Consider the following 17,993-nt stretch of genomic DNA (forward strand, 5'->3'; position numbering starts at 1 on the left):
GCAGCGGCTACCAGGGCATACCCCCAGCGGCATCCACACAGCCGCTGCAGCAGGCGCTCCAGCTGATCCGCGCGACCCGCGTACGGAGGGCGCCAAGCGCGCGTGCATGACGACCGTTCCGCGGGCCACGCTGACGGGCGCGATCGATGCGCCGCGGCGATCGGACGCGAACGCTATAGGCGAGTGGAATATTCATCCATAATTGTTCTATAATGTTCTAGTTTCTTGATTGGCGAATCACGCCCTGGAGCGCGGACGCTGCACTGCGGATGATGCCGCTTGCCGCACCAGCGTGCGCTGCAGGCTCCTATCCGAGGTGTGCGTGCGTGCGTGCGTGCGTGCCTATATACAGGGACACGTGTCCCGTAGAGGCATACGTGTCCGAATGGCGATTCTTCGAAGCGTCACGCATGCGGCAATAGCGGGTGCGTTTCGCCTCTGAGAACGTTCCGCTACGTCTCCCAGCGTACTTGTCAGTGCAGCGTATACCTCGTGCGTCTTCGATATTCAGAACTGCACGCATACGCATGCGTCGTCGTGCGCACAGAACCTGCACGTCGACGGAAACAAAATGCATAGGATGGAATGCCCTGCTCACGGTCGCTTTGATGGGCTGTCTTCGGGCCACCAGGCGTCATCAGCAGCAGAGCGATCTCATGGTCATCGGGCGGGTGCTGTAGGCATGCACTCGAGCAACCAGTACTGACCTGGTACCCGCGATTGCCAGTCTCCCGAGCATCTGCAAGCGCATTATACTACACGTGTCCTGGTCTGCGATCTGCGCAGGTCGGGCCCCGGGTCCCAGAGCACGAGGTCGTGAGATCAATGCACTCGCTCACGGAAGCTTCAGAAAATGATGGATAGCGGCTTGAACATGTTTGGGGAAACCGCGCGAAACAGCAAGAGATGCCCGGCGAGCACATATACGCAGAACTGGACGAGAGCATTCCTGATTCGCAAGGGCATCCCTAGGGGTGCGCGCACACCGTCCCGTACCACGCGCTGGGGCTTGCCGGTCTCGAGGACGCATCCTGCCCGCTAGACCTCTGAGCTGGGGTTCGTTGTCGTTGACGTTGCAGGGCACGCAACTGTACGAGCGGACTCCAATTGTCTTGCAAGCTCTTCTAGCTGCTCATGAAAGATGCCCTTCATATCAGCGATATCTTCGCGCAGTTCCTGGACGAGCTCCTCTTTCTCCCCGAGCAGCTCGAGAAGGGCCTGCTCGCGTTCATGCATCCGCCGGATTTCATCGTCCAGACGCTTCACTTGGGCAGCCTGTGATTCAAGTTTCTCGTTAAGTTGTGCCATCTCGCTCGTCAAGTTCTGAATAATGTCTTCGCGTCGCATAAGTTCCGTTTGGAGACTGCGAATCACATTCGCGCGGTGACGCAGGTGCGACTGAACTTCCGTCCACTGCACGAGGTTTGGTAGCGAGCCCGAAAGCAGCAACTCTCCAGCACTTACTGAAGAGCCAGGCGTACTGTGCCTTTCGTCCACTGCGTCCTCGGGCGCGGAAACGTTGTCAAGTGTTTCCCCTGCCACCAACGAGGCCGTTGGTGTGTCGCGAACTGTCTGCACTGCCGACGCTTCACCAGGTTGCATTTGCGATGCTGTCGGAACGGCTTCGCAGAGAGAGGGCGTCGTCATCAGCTGCCTGCGTTCGATTTGAAGCCTTCTCCGCAAGCCGCCCAAAGCGTGGGCGGTTTCTCGTGCCTCAGACTCATAAGCACGCTGAAGCCGCAACCAGTCTTCTCGAAAAGTGAAGAGGGTCCTGCGTAGCTGAGCGCAACACGTGCGGATCTGGCTGAGCACTTTTGCCGCAGCGACGCGCTGTTCGCGTAGCGTCGACCCCAAGGCGACAAAGTCACGGAGTTTCCATTCGAGCTCGCGTGCACGTGTGTCGAGTCGCGTATGCTCTTCGAGTAATGCCGCTCGGGCTACATTTGCTGCCTCCAGTTCTGCTCGGATCTGGAGAACCTGCTGTTCGAGCCGCTCTTGGATGGTCGCTTCGCCGGCACTACGCTGACGGAGTTGTTCGTGCAGTACCTGAATTTGTCGCATGAGTGGTTTCGTCGCCTCGGAGACGCTCCTGGAGAGCTCTTCATTCTGTTGTTCCAACTCAGACACATGCGCACGAGCTTGTGCGACTTCCTCGCGCCACTGACGCTCTCGCCGCCCCTGTTCCTGCTGTGTTCGCTCGAGGAGAGCCTTCACATGTTCGAGCTGGGACTGCAGAACTTCGAGCCGATCCCTGTACTCACTCTTGGCTATTTCAAGCTGTTCCTGCGCTTTCATGGCCAGACGCCTAGTCAGGCTTCGCAGCTCGGCCTCGTGTTCGTCGCGGAGCTCGTGAAGTCTAGTCTCTAGCGTCTGCAGCTCAGACCGCTGGACGTGTTCCTGCTCGCAATGCTTTCGTTGCTCTTCTGCTTGTTTCAACTGCGCCAGTTGTGCCTGGAGACGAGCCTGGCATTCCTGAACGCGCTCTTCCTCCTTTCGCAGCTGGAGTGCAGTGCTATTCGCTCGGCTACGCTCCGAGTCGACAAGACGTTCGAGTTCACGTATACGTTTTCTCTGGGCTTGTACTTGCTGATCTCGTTCGTAAACGAGCTTGGATAGACGCTGCGCTTCCTGATATAGCTCCTGTGCGTTCTCTGCGGCCTCCAAAGAAGGGCGTGGACTCGGGAGCCGCCCCGGTCCGACCTGCGAACCGTAGCTGCCCGCTCCAGAGTCACGCTCCTTTGCATCAGTTCGCGGACTGTGGCCTTCTTCAGCACCGGTCGCAGCAAGAACGTGCGCTCTTGAAGCATCATCGGTCTCGCTGCGCAGCGTTTTCGAGTCGAACGAAGCGCCAGAATCCTGCTCATGGGACGCTTCCGGTGAACGTCCACGCACCTCTGCGGTTGCAGACAACGCGGGTTCCGTTATCTCGGGCGCAGCAACGTCTTCCCATTCCTCCTCGTCAGCAACTGCTCGTCGCATCCAGCAGGTGGCCCAACGCTGAACTAGAACCAATAAACTCTATTTGCTTCCTCCGCGAAGACGCGAACCTGTAAAGTGCTATGTGAGGATGCCAGTGCGCACTGGCACTTGCAGACAGCAGCGGCAACAAGCGCTGCTTCTCCTGGTTCAGTTGACTCCCGAACGCGGTGCCATGTGCATAGTACAGAGGTATCAAGGTTTGAGCCATCATGGTGAAGCTCAACGGGTCTTTTTAAAATACGACCTGAGCAAATCTTGATCGAAGAAAACTTGCCGAATATACGCAACCCGCATCAACACCGTATGCGTAGACACTCCGTGGTTACGGGTACACAAAATCAAGTCTCGGAAAAGTCATCGGAGCATTTTGAGGCGGTCTGCTGGGTACAAGTCGAGGCAGACGCAACCTGCATTGCCGAAGTTTGACACACACGAACCAAGAATGCTCGCAGCAGTTTGTACACATCGCTTTGCAGCGAACCATACCGAAGCAATGGAGCTTCATCTGGAATGATTTCGTCAGCGTCTGTTGCTTCCCGATTCACCAGCAGTGGCTTTGATGCGCTAAGCAGGAAGCCAGTGCAGAGGACGATTGTGCACCAGGTTGCTTTGGACCCAACAAGAGTCCAGCATGGCCCGCGCAGTACTTGAACTCGTACGCGCGGTTGCGCAAGCATACGATGCACTTGTCTGCAACCTGAGGAGACCTGCCAGTGTACCCTGGTCTGCAGAGGCGCGTTCGCATGCATTAGTCTCAATGCGGAAAAGAACGAACGGACACTGTTCATGGCTCGCTTGTGGACCCGTGGCCACCCAGAGAAACGACGGGGAACGAAGGCAAGCTAAGCGGGTTCCTGAGGGAGAAGCTCTCGATTCGAACGCGAGGACGTATCAAGAATTTTGGTGATTATGTTCCCGAGCCTTAAAGCGCTCATGAGAATCGTCCTCTCCTCCGAAAAGGATCGGGTTTCCACGAAATGCTTCCCCGGCAGCGTCACTGAAATCCACGCACCAGCGTCAGCAGCGAACGCGAATAATGCCACACGAACAATCCAGGCATACGGAATCAGGCAACTCGGAAACGTGTCATTCACGGCCTCGGAGATGTGGTGCTACCAGGAGGCACAAGCACAGGCAGCAACCGGAATCGTTGCAGAAGCAACAATGCCGGTACTTGCAATCATTCCAATAGGAGTGGCTGCGGCTGTGCCAGATTGAAATGCGAAACTGCATTGCTTGCTCGGTTCTTTTCCGTCGTTTTCTCGCCCAGCCTCATGCGGTGTACATCCGCTACATTCGAAGCGGAGCAACAGCGGCTTACGAATGCACGCGTCGGTTCAGGATCCGGAGTCGTCTCGTCCGAGAGGCTCCTTGGACGCGTCACCGTTGCATTTCCGCATGCCATCGGAATCGAGATAGCTCGCGATGCCGCTGGAAACCAATTCCAAAATTAACCGATACCATTCCCGAGTTCATACAATGAAGCTTCGAGCCTGCCCCTCTCGTTACGTTTAGCATGCTCAAATCACACACGCTCCAAGTATTCGATTTCTCTGTTTCAAGGTCGCTCGTGGGCGGAGCATGTGGCGCTCCGGCACCGACCACGAAAGAGAATCGGTGTCATCTGCTTGGCAGCTTGTTGACCAGCGTATACCGCAAATTCAGTCAACCTGTAACGTCAAATGAGAGAGATCGAATGTGTTCGAAAGACAGGTTCTCGCTTTTCTGTGGTCGTCGTCTACGCGGGATTCTACAGTACCATGACGCCTCTGACAGCGTATGCTCCAGGATGCTCCAGTCGGTTGCGCTTGCCCGCAAGAGGGTTTCTGAGTCAGACCTGACTCATCTACGGGATCGCATCCAGTGGAGCGTGTAGCATCGCTTTGCATGAGGCGAGCGTTGTCGGACGGGAGTCTCTCGACCTGTTCCCTGGTCTGGCGTCGCCTTCGAGGCCTTGGTGCATCATGGAAAACATCGCGCTCCACGAACCCGCTATCGAGTGGACCAGCGTGCGCTTCCACGCCCAGCAGACAGCGTCCTCGACGCTGGGAGCGCCCTGAGGAAGCCCCTGATCGTAGAGTACGGCACGAGACGCAGAGACGCGAGGCGGGTATCGAGGATAGCCTGCAGTGCCTGCCACGAGCGTGTACCGAGCGATGACGCAAGCGTTGACGCGCCACAGGGCAGCCTTCTCATGAAGACGTGTGGTCTGCATATCGTTAGACCTGAACGCAGCCACGTGTCGTCTCTGCGAAGGGCGTCTCCAGGTTGTCTGGCGAAAGGATGAGAGTGGCAGGCGAAACGTCGATCACAACTTTTGCCAGTGCACGGCATGCGTTGACAACAATCGGCAGCTACGACACCGGGATTTGAACACCACCACCTATATCCATCGACTGCTATCGACGGAGCTGGCGGCAAAGGGGAGACCAGCGTGTTTACACCCGGAGATTCGAGGAAACACAGGGAAACATTCTTGGGGAAAGAGGCCACAAACGCTGGTGCGCATAAGAATAGGACGAAACGAAAACCTCGGTGCGTACGTCTTTATCAGTGGATCTGTTCTATCTGGTACTGGCGTGAACAGTGAAACAGAAAATGGTTCACAACCATGGACGGTAGATATATCCACTCACCCGCTGACGTCTCCCGGCCTTTTTGACCGACCCTCTGCTATCTGCTCCAGCTTTTCCTTCTACTCTTCGAGCCTGAGAGGCTGCCCCACAAACTTGTATCTCGTCAGCCCCGGGGGTCTCGTCTTCAGCACCACAAATCTCCTGGTATTGATGACAGCGCTGAGGTCCTGGTACACGAATCCGATGCGTTTGCTGCCGCTGATAGAACTCATCAGTGCAAGAATTCCTCGAACTCGCGCACTCTGTTCCACTATAGTCTCATTGTCGTCCAGCCCAACAAACACCTTTTCCCGCCTATTTCCCTACTTATTCTTTTTCGTCCTCATTTGCCCCGTTTCGCTGGATGATTGACGAGGAGCGGATCTTATTCGTTGTTTTCCAGCAGCCAGCGACACAGTGCATCCACGATCCCCGATTTAGGCATCAATACCTATCCCCTTGACTTTTTATTTCTTCAACTGAACACACTGGGAACGCGTCTTCTATAACCCGAGAAAAGTCATTTTTAATGAAACGCATCTGGTAACGGAACACTATTGAAGTGAAAGTCTATACACCGATCGTCTGTCTGGACGGTGGCTCGCCACACCGATCGCACCAACACACGAGTGGCGCTTGCCGCTGCAAAACATACCATTGTTGCTCATTAGGAGTAGGTTCTAGAGCTTGCACTCCTTGTACGTCGATCATCATCTATACAGGCACAGGTAATACGTTTCCGAGCCAGTGACTTTCCCAGACAGAATCTGCTTTTGAACTAGCTTGCTGAACGTGTTTGATCGTGCGCTTTGGGAGCAGGTACTTGAGCTTCGACGCTCATGTGGGGAAGTTTACGCCTCTTGTCGCGGATCCGCGTCCGCAACGGTTTGCCAGAAGCGTCTACTGGCAGACCGCTGATCAACCTGAGGTGTCGTTCGATGCACAGCAGCCAGCGAGACAACCCTGCAACGCAGACAGACGTCGCTGGGACCCAGCGCGCACTCAGTTCCGTTGCTGCTGCGGTAGCGGCGACGGCTGGGTCCGCCAATGCCAACATTCCGCTGCCTGACTTGCCGTACGATTATGACGCTTTGGAGCCGGTCATCAGTGCAGAGATCATGCGTTTGCATCACACCAAACACCACCAGGGCTACGTGAAAAACCTGAACAACGCACTGAACACGCTACACAGTACAGACCACGTTCCAACGCTCATTTCGCTGCAGCCTTCACTGGTATTCAACGGAGGGGGCCACCTCAATCACTCGATCCTTTGGACGAATCTGGCTCCAGTCGGGAAGGGAGGCGGCGAGCTCCCGGATAAAGATTCACCCCTATTGAAAGCCATAGAGAGCGATTTTGGTAGCCTGAACAATTTCATGAGCTTGATGAACACTGCCGCAGCTGGGATTCAAGGTAGCGGTTGGGCCTGGCTCGCCCTGAATCGGAACCTGCGGCGACTGGACATCATCACTCGGTCGAATCAGGATCCCGTCGTAGGGGCCTACACACCGCTCCTCGGTATTGATGTTTGGGAGCACGCCTATTATCTCCAGTACAAGAGCGATCGCGCAGCATATCTGAAGAACATCTGGCAGGTCATCCATTGGAAAGATGTCATGAAGCGTTACGAAGCTGCGATCGCATGAAGGGACCCCTCAGAGGCTCAGTCAGTCAGTCAGTCAGTCAGTCAGTCAGTCAGTCAGTCGGTCGATCGGTCGGTCGGTCGATCGGCCTCGATGCGATTGGGTTCGTGGGAAACCGCCTGCGCTCCGCATATCGGCAGCGGGATGATCGAGCGGCATTCTTCGGTAGCCGCGGTCGCTTCTGGTAGCCCGTGCATTTCGCCATGAGGGATGCGTCATTCGCCGTGAAGCGCCGGCTGGGCGACACTCGTCGATAAACGGATCGATTCTAGCCAGCTTTCCAAGAGTTTGCCGCGGAACGCAGACGACGGCATCGATATTCGTCCTCAATGAAATACCATTGTCTTGATGCCGTCCCCGAAGCGGCACGCTGGTAGACGATACAACGCAGACAACGCTGATATCCGAATAGAGCGTGAGGGTCTGCGGGTGCAACCCACGCAACCTGGACATCCCAAACCCGCCACTCGTGACGAGTCCTTCACGTGCGCCCGCTCAGCGCATTAGCTGGGAATCATGCGCTGGTGACAGGGAGATGCCAGACGCGCTCTGTCCGTTGTAGCTGACACCGCCAACGAAAACGAAACCGCCCACAGCACCCGTCATGCGCAAATGTATCGTGCTGAGGGCGTATGGCGGGCGTTGGGCTGTCCGCGAGACCCGAGTCCGCACTCCATCCGAATTCGTGCCCAGCAGGCACCGATGATCATGGTGTATGAGCGCGGATCAGCTGGCGTGCATCGGGCAGGTCGATGCGCACCTTGCCCATTCTATCAGTGTCATCTAAGTGCAGAAATGTACTGTTTTATACAAGGTCTGCACACCGGGCAGGTCGATGCGCGCCTTACCCTTTTTAGTGTCAATTAAATACATATATGTTCAGGTTTATACGACATCTGCGCATGAAGCCGTAGCGCCGCAGTCCTGCAGGCAACCGGCGGCGCGTCAGGCTCCATGCCTGGTATCGCACTGAGGTGGACGTTGCCGGACAGCGCGCGATGTGCACGGTATGATTCGTACCGCGCAGTGCAACGTTCGGATTTCCTTCAAGCCCGGCAACACACCAGAGCGTGACCGCGACGAGCGCGCTCACTCAACAGGTCAACTGCGGCGTCTGCAGTGCAACCGCTGCTGCATGCATCATGCAAGCATGTCGGCGTATGAGACGCAGTTCGGACGTAACCCTCGGAACGCCTTGAACCTCCGCACCATCACCGCTGCCTTGTGGCGTGTTCAGCCGCTGGCGGATGGTCGTTTAGGAAGCGACTCGCGGGATATCGGCACCGAGTTGCGCAAACTGTTCCCGCACGCGCTTCAACCGTTGCGACCACGTCGTCAACAAGATATCGACACGATCAGCATCGAGGTCTGTGTCTCGAATCTGCCGATAGTCGGCCACAGAGACGGGATAGCTCGATTCTGAGTACCGCGTCGGATTGACGAAGCTGTCGTCCCAGGCGGGAACTCCAGATGTCGCTGAAGAACCAAATTCAGTCTCTGTGCCTGTAGCTGGAGAATCTGTGGAAAGCAGACCTGTCGTTCGCTGCCGCCACGAGACCAGCAAAACGTCTTGCGTTTGATCAATGCGTCCGATGAGGCGGCCATCCGAAATCAGCTGCACGACAGCGTGCTCGACTTGCGCGATGCTATCGCCTTCCCTCGTTACGCCAAGGCGCTTCGCCAAACTTGCCAGTGTGATCGCTCTATACGGGTGGACGGCTCGCAAGACAGCCCGCTGCCACAGGCGACTCGACAGTGTTTCAGTGAACGGACGCAGAAACGTATCTTCGATCATTGCACGATCCTTTTCGAGACTAGATTCGAACAGCACCAGATCATCCTTCTCGTAAGCATGAATCATATCACCCAGGGCCCGCATGTGGGGTTCCGAACCGTAGGTCTGCAATTCCGGGGCTGTGAACAAGTCCACTGTATTTCCCGAAAGCAGGTTCGCTAAAACAAGATACCGTAGAACGGCGAAGCGTTCCGGCGCACCAACCTCCTCATAATGGCGGAATGCCTCGTAGAACTCCCGTGCGGCCTCCGTGACGCAGCCCTGTGCCAGATACAACTTGCCGCCGCAGGTCCGAATGATCGCTAGGGTGCGCGGGCTCACAAGAACCCCTTTAAGCACGCTTTTCAAGCGCATGGCCTCTTGATACAGTCGCCAGAGACGAGAAGCGTAGAATCCGTCGTCTGCTGCGATCGGTACGCCCGGTCTACCAGGCGGGCTCAGTGCTACGCCCACCGTACGAGGTACTGCGGACGAGTCCGGAGGCATTGTCGCTACAAAGTCGCGGTTCCTTCGACCTATCGATGCGGCCGGGGACGTATCCTGAGCTGTATGTCGCAACCGGTACTCCATGGCTTGTGGAAACTGGAATGGTACTGATGCGAGCTTGCCCCAAAGAACGAGCTGCAGCTGCATGTCCAACGCAAACAATTCCAGTAGCTGAGAGCCAGAGAGCGCACCTATCAGCAGCTGCTCGCCCGGTTGTCGTGGAGCGCTCACTTGCCCGCTCAGCGAGGCTGACTTGGGCTCCAGCGCTGGGTCGGCGCCCAGCCGTATACCAGCGTGGCGGTACAAGCGGCGCAGAAGCGTGCTCAGCCGCCACAAGGCCCCCGTGTCCAGATACAGCTGCCCAAGGCGCACCACGGTACGAAACCGCAATCGATTATTCAGGGAAACACCAGCTGCGTCGAGAGCGTCTATGGTAGCCTGAAGCAAACGCTCCAGTACGCTCGCAGGAACGTACGTCTCCGAGGCCAGCGAGTCCAGCAGCTGGCTGATCACGAACTCTACCAGCGTACGCGGGACCGCTGTGTGGAAGTAGCAGAGGAGACGCTCATGGAGCGCTTGTGCCCTACTATAGTCCTTTCTTTCAAAGACGCTGATAATGACTAACTGGTGAAGAGCACGAACGCCCCACTCGCTTTCTCTCTGTGGTTGCTCCAGGGAGAGCAGTCGCTCGTATAAGGCTGCCGCTCCGCTGAGATCCCCGCGTTCCTGCAGGCTCTCCCCGTCATAGTACAGGTTCTCCAGAAGCACGGCGTACTCTGGTGTCGAGCTGCGCACTTGGCTCCAACTTGACTCTGGCGGTGTACCAGCTGGTGTTCCCATGCCCAGGAAAAAGCACGGAACACCACCACCACCAGCACCACCACCAGCACCACCACCACCAGCAGCAGCAGTAGTAGTAGTAGTAGTGGATGTAACAACAGGCACAATAGCAAGTGCAACAGTAGGTGCACCTGCAATCGCTCGAAGGTCTAAAGCTGCTTCGCAACCGCCACCGCCCAGAGCCGACGTCCAGCGGAGGCAACCCGCGACTACGTCCTATATCCGAACAGCGGCAGTTGTTGTAGAAGTGCTTCCAGCGGCTGCACTGATTTTGCTGGGCTGAACCTTTATTTTCGAGTAAGGGGGAAACTGGACTGGAGGCTGGTGATAGAACGGAGCAACTTCTGGAGCAGAACGGTGGTCGCTTCTCAGGTTGCTGGCTCGTACCAACGACGACGCGACTGGGCGTTTCGGACGCGACTCGTTGATCCCAGACCGTGCGTTAAAAAGCTGTCAAAAGCGCGCCAGTTGCTACTGCTGCTGTTTCGCGCCCACTTCATCTCTAACACTGTGGCGCTGTACTCCGTGCAAGACGCTCGGTTAGCGAGCAGCAGCGCCCGCTCGGATTCCGCTTGGAGCTGTCTCCGCTCAACTGAGGGCTCTGGTGCCGAAAAGCACGCCGCGTGTAGCGTCGTAGTCACGTTGTTTCGCGACCTGTGGAACGGCACAGTGGAGTACCCGCATAACCGCCGCACCGTCCTGTGACTCGATAGTTCATCAGGCAAACAAAACAGACGCTTTGACATTTACGAGCATGAGTCAGCAGCAGTCTCGCGGTAAACAACCGAACGCGCCAAGCGCTACCGCGACGACGGCTGATAACGATGACGAAGTCGACCTTTACTCGGGAATCGAGTTCCCGCAAGCGCTCGCCCCAGCGAAACAGAAGGTGCAGCCTCTCCGAGCCGCTCCGTCGAAAGGTAGCAGCGCTTCAGAGCGTGACAGAGTCGAAGCGCATGCACCTTCGGACAAGCGTGGTGCTGACCGACTCGAACAGGCAGAGCGCAACGCGAACGAGACCTCCAGAGTTCGTGCAGCGCCCGACCCTAGCATCAGCGATGATCTCCACGACTCAGACGAAGAGGACGACGCCGAAGAAGAGGATCAAGAATCATCGGACGACGACGTGGATATCATTTTGGGCAGTTCGCAACCCGCGATTGGCGAGCAGGCAGCCAAGTTTGCTGCATCATGGAATGAAGTCGCGAAGGAAGGGCGTGGTGTTGCCGAGCAGGGCGGCACTGCCGCAGGTCTCGGCATGATGAACGCCGAGGCCTCGCTTCAATCGTCAGCGTTGCTTCAGAGCATGTTGCCACAACCAACCATGGCAAATGTTGTTCCCGGCAAACAGAGAAGTCTCTACGAAGTTGAGCTAGAGCAGTTGGATGAAAAGCCCTGGCGGGAGCCCGGCGCTGTACTCTCTGACTACTTTAATTACGGGTTTACAGAGGAGACCTGGAAAATATATTGTCAACACCAGGCTGCAATGCGCCAGGAGACAAGCGTCCTGCACCGTCAGGTTACAATGAACCAGGCGACGGCATCACGGGAACGCGACAAGCCGACGCGTCCCGGCCAGGCTGGTGCCGGCTCTGCAGCGATAAGCGCGGGGAACGCTCGCGAAAGGCCACCGCGACGAGCGGTGGAAGAGGAAAAGCCCAAACGAGACGTCGAGTCTACCGCCAAGAGCACCGGGAAAGGTCCTGGGACTGCGTGGAAGGTGGCTGGTTCGAGTCCATCCCTGCTGCCGAGTAAGAACGTCTTGGAGCGTCTCGCTCAGGTGCGCCAACAAATCATGAGCCAGAACACCGGAGCCCAGACTCCAGAATCCAGTTCAAAAACGATGCACCGTCATGAAACAACCAGCTCTGAGGCAAACTCCGGAGAAGCAGATCGCGCTGAGCCGACTCAAGCCACGGCATCCGATGATCGCACTCGAAAGCGGAAACGGGTGAATGAGGAACCAGCACCGAGCATCGCGGACAGGTCCCGCTGAAAACCTGGACTCGCTGCGGTGATGCGCTTATGGTCATCATCCTGGCGCGTCTTGTCGTACCGAGAGTGCCTCTGGGGGTTACATGTCCTGCGCTGGGGCGACACAGCGCATCCAGGTATCGATGGAGCTCGACGGCAACCGAGTAGAGCACCAAACGATGTGCGTCCGTCGCCATGCAACGGAAGCGAGCACCTCTCTTGGATATGTGTATGTGTGTGCGAATGTGCTTGTGTGTTGTCATTGCGTTTCCTCGACACGACTTTTGGTGCCGCTGACGCTGATGAACGACCGCTTCTCGCTTGGGTCCACCAATCGTGACCAGGACATATCCAGCGGTCACTTTGGCGTGCACGAGCCCTGCAAGGAAACGCTCATGGTGCACGCAACCGCGTCGGAAGACGAAAACGCCTCAAGGTCGATCGCTCGTCTCCTCGTAAAGAACACGGCTTGCTGAACTCTCGCTGATGCGTCCAACGCCGGTTCGGAGAAGGCGGCTAGTCGGAGCCTACCCGCGACAACCTTCAGCATCGTCTATACCGCAGCACCGTCGCCCGCCGCAACACCACACGCTACACCACGCTCTCGTTCTAGAAACCCTACCATCCCAGGTACATTCGCATCATTCGATAGAATAAGCGCATGAAGCCGCTAAAGGCAACTGCACGTTGAAAAACGCACCTCAGTGCATTTCCAGCAACCGTTCAGGACACCGGTCAAGCCACATTCCCAACCGAACTTGCTTGCGCGAATAGCTTTTGGGTTCCAGTTGCTGTTGGTGGTGTTGATGCAATGCCACGCCTCAGAGGCAGAGGAAGCTCTCGGTCGGAGGAGACTGCATCACACGAAAGTACGCCAACAGGGAGCACGGCAGCTACACCAGCTAGCGAGGACGGCAGTGGCACGTCACGCTCAGCAGCGAACGAGTCGGACGAGTGGAGCGCGAGCGCACTCGGTGCGGCACTTGTTCAGGGACTGCGAGCACTCCTCGAAGACGTGTCCCTAAGCTTTCAAACCGAGTCAAGTGGTGAGCGACCTAGTCAACGGCGCCGTTCGCGTCGCCAACACCTGCAGTTCCAACGCTATGCATCGAGTCGTCTGGCTCCGAACGTCGGGGTGAACCGTGCCGCTATCCAAGCGGATATCGCTTTTCCACAAGCGCTCTGGCAGCTGGATGAGTCAGGACGTGAACGAGAACGCTCGATTGAAGACATCGAGAGAATGGAAGCTGTTTTGACGTACTTGAGCTACTGGCTAGGCGAGCGCAACGGAAGTCGCGTGGTGTACGGCTCGCAGCAGCGTTTCCGGAGCCCGTTGCATGAAACGGACGCTGCTCTGCGCCCAGTTTGGGCGATTCGCCTCGGCTCGGTTCCTGACGCCTTGAGAGCGCGTGAATGTACCGCAGAGGCGGTCCCAATGCCGGGTCTAGCAACCAAGAGTCGTCTGTGGACCGAGCCGCCGCAGCTGCTCGCGGAATGTCATCGCGAGCGTCTGGAACAGTTCCTGCATCTCTTGCTGCCGCCGACAACTGAGTCGAACCTGCCACTGGATGCTCAATATTTTTCATCTTTCTGGTATCGATTTTTATTTCTAGAGAAGGAGCTCCTGCGCTCTGTGGACGTTCGTCAGCCAACGGCACCTCCGGTGCATTACTCACAGCCGCTCAGCGACGGTGATCCGCGAGCTGCCTCTGAGGCCGCTGGGATCAGTGCAGCTACCTCTACCGACACTTGTTCAAGTTTTCAGCAGCCTTGGTCGCGACTTTATCCAGGTGCATGTAGTACACGAGCGCCCGGAGCTGCAAGTCGATCCCTACCCTGTGGATTCCATGACGCTGCGATGGCGTCTCTGCAGGAGCACTATGTTCCGCAGTTTCCGCTGCGCAAACTCGATGTCTACTCAGCGAGAGCGTACGGGTGTCGCTTTTTTGATGAAGGAAGACTACTCGTAACGAGTTGCCAGGATCGACGCCTCCGCTTGTACGACACCAGTGCTCTGGATGTGTTCGAGTGGTGCGGCGGTTCACCGGAGCACTCGCTTTTGGAGCGATGGGAGCGACCTCCTTCGGAGCAGGATTGTCGCGCTCGCTTGCCGGTAAGCGAGGTGATCGCTCGGGACCTTCGCTGGACCGTAACCGACGTAGACTGGTCTCGACAAGCGGACGGCACCAGTTGGCTCGCGTACGCTTCGATCACGCCACGTGTTTATCTGGTTCGGTTGGATGCAGTAGAGGCGCAGCAGGCGCTGAGTTTTGCGGCACCTGCGAATCTCGTCCTTGACCAGAGCAGCAGCGAAACCGGTGCAGCAGCCGGCTGGACTAACTTGCTTGATGCAGAGAACTCCTACGGCCTTGGGATATGGAGTGTTCGTTTTCGACCTGATGGATCGGAACTGGTGGCGGGTGCCAGCCACACGGGTCATGTTTTCGGTGATCTCGTCGTTTATCGCCTGGAGCGGCAAGCGCCGGTGGCATCACTGCGAGCTCACCAGGATGACGTGAACAGCGTGGCGGTAGCGGGGGCAAACCTCATCCTCAGTGCTGCGGATGACGCCTATATTCACGTATGGGATCGTCGAGACCTTCGCCGGCCTTGCGGCTCCTTTGTGGGCCACACCGAGGGTATCACACACGTGTCGTGGCGTGGAGAAGAGGTCGCTCCGCAACTCCGATGCGCAACGGACCTGCTTGACCAGCGCTATGTGGTGAGCATCGGCAAAGACCAGCGATGCAAGCTATGGGATATTCGTTTGCTGCGAGAAGCGAGTCAGGTCGAGCGGCCGCGTCCAACGCATTACGACTACCGTTGGAACGATATGGTGAATCCGCCACTCGATAATCGAAGAACCCTTCGCGGGGATAACTCGCTTTACACATTCATTGGTATGCGGGTTTTGAGTACCCTGATTCGAGCCTACTTTTCGCCTCTGTCTACAACGAGTGGGCGATACATTTACACCGGAAGCCAAGATGGGCGCATTTGTCTCTTTGATACGGTGAGCGGCATGCCGCTCACGGCACTGCGTGGACACGAAGCCGCAGTTCGAGAAATGAGTTGGAGTCCGCGCCTGCCCGGAGTACTTGTCAGCGCTGGTTGGGATGGTCAGGCGCTCATCTGGCGACCGGCTGGTGTTGAAGATCACTGAAATGCACTCGAGTGGCGAAGCATGTTGCTGGCATGCGTTTGCCTCGATATCCGTGGTGCAAGACGGTCAAGCTCATGGGAAACGTTTCCGCGCTATGGACAGCTTCTAGTTCGAGGAGAAGCACAGGCAGCTGGGAGCGGCTTACCTGCAACGCGTGCAGCCTTGGGTCGCTGCGACCCCTCGAATGCGTTTCTCGGTCGGTGATCGTGAAGCGCAGCGACACGACTTGCATTCGTTTGCTTCATGTTCTAGTGTATATAAATTTCCAGATGCGGTACGTGTCATCTACGGAGGCTTTCTTCGTTGCCGAGCGCGAGCATTCCCTGGATACGCCCAAGCTGCCGGCAACGGCGAGACTGTCCGAGGAGGCGTAGATGGTGTCACCAGCGATCAACGCTTCCCGTCGGCAGTTTGGTCTGCCCAGCGAACGCTCTGGGCACGAGGCCTCCCACAGGTGTGTGCTGCGACATTGGATGCACAGCGACCGCTGCTGTCAAAGTCGCCCTCCGAAGACATACCGCCATTACAATGCCTCGAAGCCGGTGCGAACCGGCTAGCGGCGCAAACGTTGGTGCTTCCCAATATGCGGTGCCGCCTGCAGGAACGCAGCAGGATCCTGAAGGATCGACTGGTGAGAAATATCGGTTAGGTTGAGTTCCTGCACGATCGATCGGGCGATATCGCGTACCAGGGGCATGATTTTCTTGCACGTCCCGCTGGTACCTCGGTGTATGCGCTGCAACTGTCCGACACTGACATGCAGACCGGAATTGTAGGCGCTATGTTGCGTAGAGTCTCCTCCAAAGTTTGCATCCACTGCACGGGCTTTGTTTGATATCGCATCAGATGACATCATAAAGGATATGCGCCAGTGAAGGCCAAGAGCGCTGAGCGGTGCCGCAGTTCATCAGGGCGCGAGGTGTGTCGACGCAAGCGCCTGCAGCTCGGTGCCCGCTGGAGATTCATTTGGAAGCATTTGCTCGTTTGTTCAATTGACTCCGCATTTTCGGATCCCGAAGACACGACTGACGTGCGAACTCCGTGGACCGCTTCGGGCTGTTGGCGTCGTAACACTGCTCGGCCATGGCAACCGTGCAAGGCACCCGCCTGCATGGCTGTGCACATCGACCTCATGGTGTATGCAGAGCGACGGACAACGTGCTCGTTCACTTATCCGCAAGAAGCTGGCGAATGCTCCCTCAAGTAGCGTAAAATAAGGCGCAACCACTCGTATCGTCGGGGAATGCGGCGACTTTTGAACCTGAATGCGCACCAGCAGGCATCACAATGAAACGCCCGCGTTTCACGACGCGACCCCTTCCAGTGATGCAGTGGAAACCGTGCGGGAGCTGGCCTGGGCTTTGAAGTACTCAAAAGCCGTCATGGTTATGGCGGTGTTCGGTACGATCCATAGAACTCGCGGACCCAGACCTCGGAGCAGCGCTTGGTAACCCTGTTCTCGAACGAGTGCGCTCGCCATTCGCCAGAGACTGAGGCGTTCTCCTGCGGCCAACCGCGTCGTCTGCAACCGGGTCTTCAGGACGTCGAGCGGTGTGGTACAGGCAGCGGCGACTGCTCCGCTCGCCGCAGCGCTCGCAAGGATGCTCCACGATGGCAGTGACTCGGATTTCGTGAGAAATCGCGACCACCACCGCTTTAGCCGTTCATAGGTTACAAAGTAAAGCATCGCGTATGGGCCGAACACACCGATGGTGAGCAGGTACCCGCGAAAAAGGGCACGTGCACCTTCCTCTGTCCAGAGACGGCGCGCTAATGTTCGTAAAGTCGCATCCGCATCACAAGTCGCTACTTGAGCGCGTTGTTTCATCACTTCCATTGGTGTCCAGAAAACAGCGCTCACAGTCTCTGCCGCCAGCCCCGAGCAGAGGTGATTCCAGGGGCTGCTGGCGGATAGATCTATGAGCGGTCGTCGATGCGGCGATGTGCGACTCGCTGCCTCGAACTCGGCAAGTGCGAACTTGGTTTTTTCGTATACTGTAAGGTAAGTTGCCACTGCTGGTGCCTGCACCAGCACGCTAATTGTGTAGCCGCGGTAGAGCGAACGAACAAAAGCCCCAAAGCGGCCCAGGCGACGGTGGTACCGGGCACACGACTCGGTGCCCGCTCGCTGCAACGTCTCCCAGATCGAGAGCGGCTTACTGGAGACCATCACGCGCGCCCGAATGGTATCCAGAGGTTGCACAGCGGTTCGCGCCAGAACGCCAGCTACGGCTGACCAACTGCACAGGTCGGTAATAGCCGGTTCGTGCGCTGTCGAGGGCGGCGACATCCTCGCTGCTGAGGAATCGGGTAACGTCACCGGTTCCCCAGACGCTGACATGGCCAGTCCCTGTGCTTCGGCTTGCCGTTTGGAAGCGAGGTAATCATCCAGGCGTATTTGCCCAGAGCAGCGAGCGCGTCCTCGCTCTGGCAGTACACGCGCTTGAGGTACACGGGTGAAAGCGCGCACGGTCGAGGTTTTCGTTTTGGGGTGC

General features: G+C 57.2%; 6 protein-coding genes and 2 non-coding genes across 8 annotated transcripts, besides 1 other annotated feature; 5 read left to right on the forward strand and 3 right to left on the reverse strand.

The window, feature by feature from the left end:
- The first annotated feature begins 292 nt into the window (after positions 1–292).
- Positions 293–3,020, forward strand: CYME_CMR154T. The gene has a single exon (XR_002461607.1). It is a non-coding gene; the product is annotated as a hypothetical transcript (transcript).
- On the reverse strand, positions 1,039–2,979 carry CYME_CMR155C (similar to TATA element modulatory factor; the record flags this gene model as incomplete). The annotated part of the gene is made up of 1 exon (XM_005538386.1): positions 1,039–2,979. One exon carries the CDS (start codon positions 2,977–2,979, stop codon positions 1,039–1,041), a length of 1,941 nt encoding a protein of 646 aa, XP_005538443.1.
- A 187-nt stretch (positions 3,021–3,207) lies between the features above and the next one.
- Positions 3,208–5,253: a sequence feature (possible transcribed region).
- CYME_CMR157T lies at positions 4,888–7,506 on the forward strand. The gene has a single exon (XR_002461608.1). It is a non-coding gene; the product is annotated as a hypothetical transcript (transcript).
- Positions 6,434–7,243, forward strand: CYME_CMR158C (mitochondrial Mn superoxide dismutase; the record flags this gene model as incomplete). Its single annotated transcript, XM_005538387.1, has 1 exon — positions 6,434–7,243. The coding sequence occupies one exon, from the start codon at positions 6,434–6,436 to the stop codon at positions 7,241–7,243; it is 810 nt and encodes a 269-aa protein (XP_005538444.1).
- Positions 7,507–8,495: 989 nt separating the features above from the next.
- Positions 8,496–10,361, reverse strand: CYME_CMR159C (similar to COP9 signalosome subunit Csn2; the record flags this gene model as incomplete). Its single annotated transcript, XM_005538388.1, has 1 exon — positions 8,496–10,361. One exon carries the CDS (start codon positions 10,359–10,361, stop codon positions 8,496–8,498), a length of 1,866 nt encoding a protein of 621 aa, XP_005538445.1.
- A 754-nt stretch (positions 10,362–11,115) lies between these two features.
- Positions 11,116–12,357, forward strand: CYME_CMR160C (similar to polyadenylation factor I complex subunit FIP1; the record flags this gene model as incomplete). The annotated part of the gene is made up of 1 exon (XM_005538389.1): positions 11,116–12,357. The coding sequence occupies one exon, from the start codon at positions 11,116–11,118 to the stop codon at positions 12,355–12,357; it is 1,242 nt and encodes a 413-aa protein (XP_005538446.1).
- A 789-nt stretch (positions 12,358–13,146) lies between these two features.
- CYME_CMR161C (WD-repeat protein) lies at positions 13,147–15,498 on the forward strand (the record flags this gene model as incomplete). The annotated part of the gene is made up of 1 exon (XM_005538390.1): positions 13,147–15,498. The coding sequence occupies one exon, from the start codon at positions 13,147–13,149 to the stop codon at positions 15,496–15,498; it is 2,352 nt and encodes a 783-aa protein (XP_005538447.1).
- A 1,303-nt stretch (positions 15,499–16,801) lies between these two features.
- On the reverse strand, positions 16,802–17,839 carry CYME_CMR162C (similar to mitochondrial carrier protein; the record flags this gene model as incomplete). The annotated part of the gene is made up of 1 exon (XM_005538391.1): positions 16,802–17,839. One exon carries the CDS (start codon positions 17,837–17,839, stop codon positions 16,802–16,804), a length of 1,038 nt encoding a protein of 345 aa, XP_005538448.1.
- Positions 17,840–17,993: the final 154 nt, after the last annotated feature.

The sequence above is a fragment of the Cyanidioschyzon merolae genome, chromosome 18, assembly GCF_000091205.1.
Source record: "Cyanidioschyzon merolae strain 10D DNA, chromosome 18, complete genome".
Taxonomy (NCBI): domain Eukaryota; phylum Rhodophyta; class Bangiophyceae; order Cyanidiales; family Cyanidiaceae; genus Cyanidioschyzon; species Cyanidioschyzon merolae.